The sequence below is a fragment of the Ceratotherium simum genome, chromosome 1, assembly GCF_057802395.1.
Source record: "Ceratotherium simum simum isolate JZ-2026a chromosome 1, ASM5780239v1, whole genome shotgun sequence".
Taxonomy (NCBI): domain Eukaryota; kingdom Metazoa; phylum Chordata; class Mammalia; order Perissodactyla; family Rhinocerotidae; genus Ceratotherium; species Ceratotherium simum.
The window spans coordinates 108,008,455-108,019,353 of record NC_141900.1 but is presented as its reverse complement, the minus strand read 5'-3'; the positions used below and the strand labels follow the sequence as shown (position 1 = coordinate 108,019,353).

The 10,899-nt window shown below is 47.0% G+C and overlaps 1 protein-coding gene across 5 annotated transcripts in view; it reads right to left on the bottom strand.

The window, feature by feature from the left end:
- Positions 1–2,263: 2,263 nt before the first annotated feature.
- RBM33 (RNA binding motif protein 33) overlaps positions 2,264–10,899 on the bottom strand; it is a 152,896-nt gene continuing 144,260 nt past the window's right edge. For all 5 annotated transcript variants that reach the window (XM_087433658.1, XM_087433637.1, XM_087433643.1 and 2 more), the window contains 2 exons: positions 9,101–9,189; positions 2,264–8,772 (listed from right to left, as the gene is read on the bottom strand). In XM_087433658.1, the coding sequence (XP_087289784.1) occupies positions 8,724–8,772; positions 9,101–9,189 (138 nt within the window). In that variant the 3' untranslated portion in view covers positions 2,264–8,723. The remainder of the gene's footprint in view (positions 8,773–9,100; positions 9,190–10,899) is intronic.

The following is a 10,899-nucleotide window of genomic DNA, read 5'->3' as shown; positions in this document are numbered from 1 at the left end:
GCCTGGCTGGGGTCCGAGCCACGTTTCCAAGCCTGCTCTGTCACCCAGGTCCTGAAGGCCAGCACTCCAGCCTCCTGGCTGCACCCTGGGGTCTCACTGAAGAGGGTCCCAGCCAGAACGGGGCTGAAGTAATCCATGAGGGTGGCACAACCGTGGTTTAGGACTTATTTTCTTGTTTGGATCTCACTTAGACCATAGAAGGAGACCTCTCTGCCCCTCATCGCGACAACAGCAACTCCAAAGAGCAGCAAGGAAACATCATGTCCGAGCAGGAGGCTTGAAAGCTGCTGTGCCCACCCCTTCTTCAAGCTGCGAGCCGCCCTTCAAGCGGCATGGCCCATTTCCGTGCTCGTCTGTCCTGGAGCCACAATTCGTGAGCACTGTACTGTTCCCAGGACTCTTCCGCTACTTATCCTTCCCTTCAGACTTTACTATAAATAATCTCCTTGAAAATATGGAAATACATATTGGAATACAAAGAGCCTGTCAGATGAGACGGGCAAACCCCGTGGTGGGTGAGAACTTCTGTGACTCAGCTGCAGCCTTTCAACAGAAGTCACCAAAGAACACTCAGAACACCTCCATCCGAGTCTGCAAGCATGCTCCCTCCTGCAATTCTTCGTACAAATACACCCCCAGACCTCCCAGGTGCCAGCAGTGTGTCGCACAAAGGCGTGAAGACACAACACCTCTTCTTAAGGAGCTTCCCCCCACTCACGTTACCCCCCAAATTCAAAGGCACCGTTTTCCATCAGACACCTCGAGGCGTCTTCAGCCCATTTTCTGTAGAGATCCTACCACTCAATGCAAAGTCCAGGGTTTAGAGGAAGAATGACTTATCCATGGATTATGAGGTAAAACAGAAGAAAAATGGTTTTGGCTTTAATCACTAGGCATTTTCAGAGTCTGATTTAGGTTTAAAAATTCCGTGAAATCAGATCTGAGCAATTAATCAGACGCATTGACTTCTGTTAGACGTCACTTCCGTCTCAATTTCTTCTCCCCCAAATCAGCCTCTGCTCTCGCCTTCGTTCTTCCTTCCTCAAAGCTAAGGCCGCCTTCTCATCCTTACCATTGGGGAGAACAGGAGAGCCGAGTCCCTGTAAGAAGACTCGACCCTCCTCCTGGCAGGCCACCCTGCTTGTGGAGGGCACGGCGCTGTCCATCCACTCCACTTTTGCCCATGTCACTAGAGTTAAAATACGCACCGTGGAGAGGTGCAGTGCACTGAGAGTGGACCTAGGCCTCAAGTCCCGTGACTGCTGCCCAGACTGCTGAGTGACGGTCAACTTACAGTAGCAACCTTGTGACACACTCCTCAGGCAGTCGAGCACAAGGTTTTCTTTCCTCCCACGAAGGACAAGAAGACCTGAGTCACGTGCCTCACACGGCCATCGACTCGAGGGAGAAAAGGAGGCACGTGCCAGGCAGGCACAGTGGTCGTTGTCCCTGATGCCATCCCGCTCCATCTTCACAGGACAGGCCCCTTCTCACAGGGAAGAGGGGGCGTTTCACGAGCTGAAGGGTGTGGTGGAGCCAGTGGGTGCCGCGCCCGACTCCCAGTGCAGACCCTGGCCCGGGATCCCCCAGCCTGTACGGCACGGAGTTGCGCGTGTGAACACCTGGGTTTCTTCATCTTTAAAACGCTTCCTTTTCAAAACAGACCATTAATAATGAGCAATTTGTAGCAACATACAAAGGCTGATGATAGGTTAAACGGAAAATGGATACACAACAGCACACTGTGCTGGCGACCTTTCAACAACACATGTGCATTATCTCAAAACCAGAAGTCGCAGGACGATAGTGGTAGAGGGCATTATGAGCCCTCTGATTTTCTGTTGTCTGATTTTCTCCCTTTTCAGTGTTATGATTACAGTGTTAGAGTACAAATTTCCTTTGAAATTTTTCCTTTGAAAAATTATTGGCAATGCTATAAAAAATTTAAAACGAGACCACAACTCCCCTACTTCCAACAAAACAAAAACATACTACGACTCTGTCTGCTCAGTCAGTTCAGACTCCTGTGGACTTTTGGATGCAGATGAAGACAAGCGGGTCCACTAATCAGACACCCGCTCCAAGGCGGAGGGCTGCCGCAGAGGAGGCGGCTCTGCCAGCCTAGGGACCCCCCCAACCCTTGGGGAAAACACAGCCCTGGTCCTCTGAGGGATGGTCTCAGAGCCGTCCCTGTCCACGTGGGTAAGATGTGGAGCGGGCTGAAGCTGAACGGTCAGATAAAACACAAACCACAGAACAAAAGTGGGAACCGCAAGCTATTTTATTAACACATCTGGCCAATTACAATACAGTTCAAAACACATTTTCCAGTCTGGAATCACACAAATGATACACATAACAATACATTTTTTCCAACTATGTCACTACTGTTCTTCACATCTATTCCTGATAAAGCTGTCACAGTGATTAGGGCAAAATAAAAATGGGGTAAAACAAGGCAACACCATCTCCCGCAAATGTACGTGCAGTGTGTAGGGTAGAAACAGGAAGTAGATCAACCCAGAGGAAAGCAATTCAGTCACCTCTTGATTTCTGAACTCTCAATGCACTCCCAATAAACACAGCTTCAGACTCCACATCAGAGCTGGCAGCCTAGCGTGAACAGCGCATACGCATTACGGTTAGGAAGGGTCAGAGTCAGCGAGAGCAGTGACCATGGGTCAGACGGGCCGGCACTTCCCAGTGGAGTAAGAGGTGCTACTACTAACACTGACTCATGCAAAAGAGGTCCTGCAGAAGCAGAGGGATAAAACAGGGGGATTAATCACACCGCTAACCGTGCACCCGGACGCTGGCATCTGTGGAGCGCCACACACTCCTACAGTCAAACTGCAAAATAACAGAATTCAAATGTTATTCTCTCCAACCAGAGACCTGGAGGAATAAATCATGAGTAAAAACCTGTCAAGGCAAAGGTTTAGACGGAATCGAGTTGTAAACAGGGTGCAAACACATTCACAACTTTCTTGCACCCAGAGAGGAATTCTCAGTGTTCATCTTGGGCAGAGGAGCAAGAACACAGCACCGTCACCAAATGAAGAGTCCATCACCAAAGCAGGTGGGTGGGAGGAGAGTGTGGACATCAGAGAGGGGAGGGAGAAAGAGAGTGGAAGCCTTGCAGAATGAGAAGGGAACTCGGAGAGGCGGATGGTGGGCGGGGTCTGGCAGGGAAGGTCCGAGAGGAGAGGAAGGAGAGGGGCGCAGGAGAGCCCTTGCTGACGGGGCCCAGCCCTGGACCAGCAGGAGCAGGAAGAGAACGGAAACACCCAACAAAGAGAACCAGCTCAAGACGGAAACAGCCAGCTTGGGCTTTGCTGTTGTTGAACCTGGAAATTAAACAGTGGAATTAAAGCCTTCGAGTTAAAATCCTCACAGAGGAAGAATAATTCTGGATCCCATGCCTGTGAAAAGCAAAGCTGAGTTATAAAAACGAGTGATTATTTGCTTTTCGGTAGACAGTATAAATGTGTGTTGTGTGTGTTTTTAAAAACCTAAATTACATATTCTAAGACAATACTGCAGAGTGCATAAAATTTAAACAGCCCTTTAAAAATCAGCTTCCGCTATGTGTGCGCTTAAAATGAAAAGCAATTTAAAAGAAAATCATGCTAAAAGAATGTCAGGAGGTCTCCTTTCTAGAGTATATTACGTTACTAACTTCAGAATATATTAAAACAGTACATCTGTCCACCATGTGGAACATATTAAAACTAAAAAATGTGTTTCTTTTTAAAGGGCCTAAATATTTCTACATACCTTTTAAAACTAATAAAATAAAACAAAGCAAAACACCAACATGAAAACCTTGTTACATTTTAGTTGGTTAGAAGTAAAACGAAAAAGCATCTTCTCACTAAAAATACCTGTTCTACCTGCCCATCTTAATTAAAAGATTTGCTACCAAAACATGGCACAGAAGAGAGAGTTAAGATTTTTAAAACATTCTCTAGAAAGGGCAGGTGACCACGTGTAAACCAATGATCCTTCCCAACCACACACCACCAGAAGAAGGTACACCTGGGATCCAATATGAATCAGGGAGTTCTGCTCTGGTTCTAGGACACAAAACCACAGGCACTTTAAGTGATGAAAATTAAACAGGTTGCAAAAAAACCTTACACAAAATCCTTAGGATTTAATAGTAAATCAAGGCTAAACGCCTTTGGAGAGTTCATATTTATGAATGTCCAAAATAACACTTGATTGACAAGTTTTAAAAATAGTTGAAAAGGTTAATTGAAGTGCTCATTAAATACAATAACATATCTACACTTTCCCCTAACTGATATGAACTCCCGGGGCTGCCCCTTCATGGAGGTCTCCTGGTCCTATTTCACATCCTCCACCCCCTCCCTCTGTTAGTGAATCCCTCTTTAGAATATGTCACTTAAAAATCTGTAAAGAACCAACAACACCTTTCAAGTATCCCCCCCCCACACACTCCAAATAAACAAACAAAAGGGGGGGGCTCTTCCTGACTAAAGAAAAGTAAAAGGAGGCCCACGGTGAGTATGTGAAGCCACAATGGAGTCCTACAAGCAGGAAGGGAGAAAAAATGAAAAACGACCCCTTTTTTAATTTTTTAAAATTAAAGGGAAGGGCACCAGGACAGTGACGGAGCCCGCCGCGGGGGCAGCACAGGCCTGCACTGGGGAGGCGGGGAGGCAGCTCTCCCAGGAACCAGGGAGGGAACCAAGGTGGGGCTCCAGGGCTCCACGGTGCACAGAAGCCACTCCAGGCCCCCACACACAGACCGCTCCCCAATCCTAACTGTCCTCACAGGGTCCCTGTCAGTCCAACGGTCCACGAGCACGCTAAGCTTACCTTCAACTGAACAACAAAGAAACACAAAACAAAATGAACAGAACAAAACAAAAAAACCAAAGCCAAAAGAAAAAAAAAGTGACAGGTTCTTAAAACTACACCTAAGAGCAAGGCCACGGCCTCCACTTTCATCCACCCCACGCCACCCCACGCGGGGGCCCGCAGGCCTCCTCCTGTGGGAAGGGCTCAGGGTCCCCCTCCCGACAGGCAGACGCCCCCCTGGCCTCCAGCCAGAGTCGTCCAGCGGACGCCTACTGAGACCACAGTGTGCCCCCCGCCCACATGCCCCTCAGCTTGACTGGCTGACTCCCCTGAAGAATCAGTGTTAGAGGAACGTTTGTTACTAACACTTATGACCTCTCCTCCATTCCACAAGACTCTCCTCTCCCCACTGCTATCGGTTCCCCTTCCCTGTCACCCTACACCTCTCCCAGCCTCCTTCCAGCAAGTCTTCTGCTTGCAGAATTAAGCAAAATGATCTTTGGAAAAAGACCTCTGGGTGCAGGATCTAAGCTCTGTCACAATTCAGCAGCGCTACAGAACCAGGCGTAAACAATTGTTTCCCCAGGACCTTGACAAACCATGAGAAGGACGACCCAAATTAAAAGTAGTTATGACGACCCCCCGCCTGGTCTCCCTCCAGTCCCCTCCCCACGGGGTGAGGGCACAGGCACCCACTTAGGATGTGGCCTGTCCAGACAGGGTTGAACCCTCAACATTCCTTTTGGAAAAAAGAGATTAGATTTCTCTTTTAGAAGAATATCAGTATAAGAATTTAACAAATGTGGCCAGACCAACGGTAATGCAAGGTTATGCTCATATAAGTGGCTAAGTGAACTTACGTTACAGCACAAAATCAAAACAAGATAATGCAAAAAGAAAAAGTAACTTGCTCCACATAATCACCTATCGGGTTTGCTTTATGAGATATATTGATATTTACTGGCTTTAAGCTCCTTGAATTTGTGAACAAATAATACACAGGTCAGGATAAACGTATTGACTTACTACCATCTTTATAAAAATTGAATATTTCACAAACACATCAACAATTATGGAACTGTATCCATTAAACTTTGATAAGACAACACAAAAGAACTAACAAATAGCTAAGATGTTGCTGAATTGAAAGCATTTCCAATAACATTTTAATTTTAAAAGGTCCATATTTACATAGCATGTTAAATGCTTCTGCATCTCATTTTAAATGCATGATAAGTAAAGAACAAAGATAATGGTTGCAACAGATCTTCCAAGAGGGTTCGGCTTACGGTGGTCTGGTCTCACTTCGAGAAGCGCACCGAACGCGGAAACAGCATGACTTTCTAATTCTGCTTCTTTCCTTTCCGCAGTTTCCTTACGGAAACTAAGCCTGTGTCGCCGGACTGGCTGGCACTAACAGAGCCCACTTCCAGGGGCTGTGTGCATTAAGACAGGCCAACTGCGCTGAGCCGTTCTAACCAGTGCTTTATGAAAGGCCCAGTTCAACTCTGCTAATGGTCTTTCAAGAATATTCTATCAAGAGAAACCTTGCTTATGTGTGTGTGTAGACAGTTACAGACACACACATGCCCCGAGGCACCATGTCATACTCAGACAATGCCAAAAGCAGACCTTAAAGCAGCCCTGAGGTCTGTCGTGAACAAAGATGCCCAAGTAGGATTAGTTTATCATCACTAACTAGAAAAAAGTATGCTTAAATGCCTACTTTTCAGACAACATGCAGATTTTTGGTTTCAAAGCCACAGCACACTCAGACTATTTCAGAAAGTGGTAAAAATCTGTTAAACTCATTTTACTGAATCAGTAAGTCCTTGGTGATAAAATAAGTCCATCAACTGTAAGCCTCCCACTGCCCAATGTGGGGAAGTGGTCTGAATCTCTCTCCATTAGAGCTCACAGCTACCAAACTCATTATTTCAACGTAGCTCTCTGTGGACTGAGCCAAATAAACTACGCTTTCAAATACGTAAACACATCTGTATCTACTTGTGAAACAGTGGGCAGTGACAGCCCATGTCAAATAGCGGATGGGCACACAGCACGGACTCCTTGGATCCTCCACTGGAGCATCTGAGGAAGGGCACCTTCCAACGGTTAGTCAGAGGCCCTTTGGAACAGGGCGCCCAGGCCCCAGGCTGGAGGGTGTCCTAGTGTATCCTATGAGCGCCTACAGTCTCCTGGAACCAAAATCTGCTCAAGAGCAGCCATTAACCACCACCTTCATTTTCCAGGCTTACTCTTAGCACACGATGCCATTTTAGAATCAAAGCTACACAAAGTCTCACAGGGTCTGGAATACTCTCCTCCAGTTCTGGTAACTTAATTTGGAAAAGTAATATAAAATTTCAACTGTGAAGACAAGATGATACAAGTTCGCATGACCTATGCCTTAGCTCCCAGAAGGAGGCTGCGAGACACGAGGACAACTTGAGCAGGGCTTCCATGTTTGCACTCTGTCCTCGCTGGCTAACCAGAGGCATTAAGTAATACCAGGCTTCTATTTCCCTTAATTCTATTAATAAATGACATGAAATCTTAGGTATAAAATACAGCTAAAAAGTCTGAGTATGCCCTAGTATCATTTGCTCAAATAGTCCAGGTCCACATTAGAATAAATCCAAAAAAGTGAAACTCTTTCATGAGCAGAAATACAATAAGGCACTTTTTTCAACGTTTGCCCAGAAGGAATTTTCCTAACAGCTGCTTTATGAGGAATAAGTGTCTCACCTAAAGGAGCCTGCCCAGAACGACTCAAGCAGGTTCAGGGGTGACACAGACACACTGCACCCGGGGCTTCGCTGTCCCAGTAAGACAGCCATTTCTCACACCACAGGCCACAAAGAATGCCATGCCAGAGTCAATGTCACCTTGCTCTTAGGTCCACTGAAGGACAGCACAGCCCCTACTTAAAAAGCCTTAAAAAAAAAAAAAAAAAAAAAAGTTAATCAAAACAATGATAACCAGGTTCCCCAAGAATGTTATATATCACAGTGCCAGTGACATGAATATGCCACTTTGGGCTACATTTAAAAAGAGGAAAAAAACAAACAGGTCTGTTCAAGCTTCAGGCTGTTGCCCCGTCTCGCATGGTAGGTATGCTACACAACCCGCCCAGCAGGGGACTGCCCTCGAGGCTGCGCAGTGAGAGCCTCAAAGACCCCTTCCCCAGGCCAGGGAAGCACAGGGTCTCCCAGCATTCCCGTCTCATCTGGGAAGGGTGCAAAAAGGGGTGAGTAGTTCCCTTTGGAACTGGGAATATATAGTTGGCGCTTTTGGAATATTTACAAGAAGCAGAATCTGCCACACAATTGGCACCACTCCCAATCCCCCTCATACCCTGCTTTCCAGGATATGCAACTGTCAATCATAATCACCCAAATTTTAATCTACATTTTTAGAAGAGCCTTTTGAGGGCTTTCTGAGAAGACAACGCAAGTTATGCTCGGTTGGGAAAACTCTTGTCTAGCCTGCACTGAAGATAAGTGCAACCATTATCAAATATTCTTTGCTGTGAAAAAGACTTAGAATTTGTGACGTTAATGTTCTTTCCTGAATCTGAGTCACTGTGATTCATCATACAGTAAGATCACGAAGAACAGTGTCTACATGCATTGTGAGCACTTTGAAAACAAAAGAAAACGAAAACTGTAGTTCTTTGTGGTGACAACAGAATTCAAAGCAATCTAACACCAAACTCCAGTCTGCCATGTCCCGTAAGTTCGGCTCTTCTGGAATCAGTGCTGGGCGGCCTGGCGCTCCGGAAAACAGTTACTGCGGACGGAGAGACCTAAGCTCGTGGGGACTCCGCGCTGGCAGCTTCCTTGAAGAAATTCCACAGCGTCGTGCAGTGCAAGGTCAGCCTCTCCTGCTAGAGGTCACTCCACGATCAGGGCCACGTTTATGTGGGACAAATCTATCATATGCCTGTGGACATGTAAAGAAAACAACCAGCATTAAGTGACCTCCACAGGTCAGCAGTCCACTTACCAAAGAGGAGAGAACTGGGGCAGAACAGGGGTCCTGATTAATGAAAATGCAGACTGATGGAGAAGACCACTGTCAACACAAGGGGACAACTGTCCACATGACGAAAGAATGAGCCGTCTGCTCTCCTCCCGCACTACTGCGCGTTCCCCCAAGAGAGGCGGGTGCACAGATGTGAGCGCCACAGCTCCTCGGACGAGACAGAGCGCAGGGCAGGCTCCCACCCCCGGCCGCCCCACGCCGCCAGAACCACGGAACATGCTGCTACCTGTGGAACTTCTGTTGAAATGCTAATGCGTGGGCTGGTTCCTTAAACTTAGCTATGGCTTTCCGTTGCTGGGGAAGCATCTGTAAACTCTAGAGGAAGAAAACAGAGAAACATTTTAATATCAACTTATATATGGTAAAAAAAAAAAAAAAAATTTATACATTAGCTTTAACACAAAATTTGAGTCCAGGCTGACACTTGGGTCACTAAAACAAACGAATTCTATCTCCCTGGCAAGTTTTGTTACCTATCCAGATAATCTATCCAAAAACAGTGCTTCAATACGTCATTCCCCTGAGCAGCACTTACATCCTCCTAGCCTGATGTTAAGACCTTCCATCATCTGGCCACATCAGCCACCTGATCTTCTCTCTAAACCTTCTCTGTGAGGCCTGGTGGCAGGTACCCTGGGAGAGTCACTTCCTGTTCTCATGCTTCCCCGTCATGTGATTTTCCACGGGGCCCTCACTAAACTTCTGAAAAGAGCAATCCTCATCACACAGGAGGAAACTGCTGTTTAGCGAGGGGACTCCACAGGGTGAAGTGGGTAGTTATCTCCTAATTATGTTTGGGGTAAATGGAGATTTCATCCATCTAGCTGGGTCACAGGGAGGGGCAGCTGTGCCTAGGGCAGACGTTGGCATAATCTGGTCACATTCTGTACTGAGAAGTTTGTGATTACTATGAGGCATCTTAACTCTTAAATTAACTCTTTAGGAGTTAAAACAACCATTCCAGAGGCCACTCTTTACGTGAAAACCAAATGAGTTCCTGAAGAAGATGAACCGAAAGACATGAGCCAACAGTGAAGAGAAGAGTTCATGGACAAGACAGCACTTGACAGAGCTGACTTCTGCCTGGTCCTCACTCGCCCTGAGGGGGCAGTGAGGCTTCCTGAGGCTCTGGGACGAGGGACTCCAGGATTGGGGAGGGGCAGGCTGAAGGGGAGCTCCACCGTCTCCCAGCCAACCCCACTCTCCAGCGTGGGAGTCTTCTCCAGCACTGTGATGACTCTGACGGCTCTGCAGAGTGCAGGGTAAGTAGCAGCCGCAGCGGGGGCCCTTGCCGACACGTGGACACGCCGGCCACCCAAAGCAGCGGCCCGGGATTGTCTGCTGTGCCTGGGCTTCTGCCTAGTGAAGCACAACAGCCAGAAAAAATAGCTGCTAACACACGACCCTGTAAAAGTGTCTACACAGGTGGCTGTTTCACTTTACAGCATATGTCAAAGATCTACAACAGAAGCACAAATCTAAAATATCAACGCCTTGGAGAATGTGCACAAAAGGTATGTTGTATACGAGTAAGCACTCTGTTTCAATAACCACAGAGAACTTCCATCAGGAAACACGACTAGGAGAGCTCTAAAAACAAACCCAATTTCCAACAAGTGCTCCACACTGAGATAAACGGTTTCAAGTCTCCCAAGCACACGGCACTCAGGTTTGCACACGGACCACCCCTCACCCCTTGGAGGAACAGTCAGACGGTCTGGGGAGCGGACCGCACCAGCAACGCAGGCGGCAGAGGCGGCCCACTAAGAAGCACTCGGCTTTGTCTGCCTGGTTTTCTGAAACAAGCTTAGCAGAACGCCAGGTTTCTCCTCCTCTTTCGGATATAAAAACTGGAAGCAGAAGAATTCTCTCGACGATTTTACTTATTGTTAAGTTCGTATGACAAGCAAAGCTCAATAACCTGGTCTTGAATTAATGTCTCTCTCTTGGACACATTCTCAGCCACATGCGTTCCCTGGCCTTTGAAATTCCACTTGTGTCACTTGACAGAGACCTGTTTTCTCT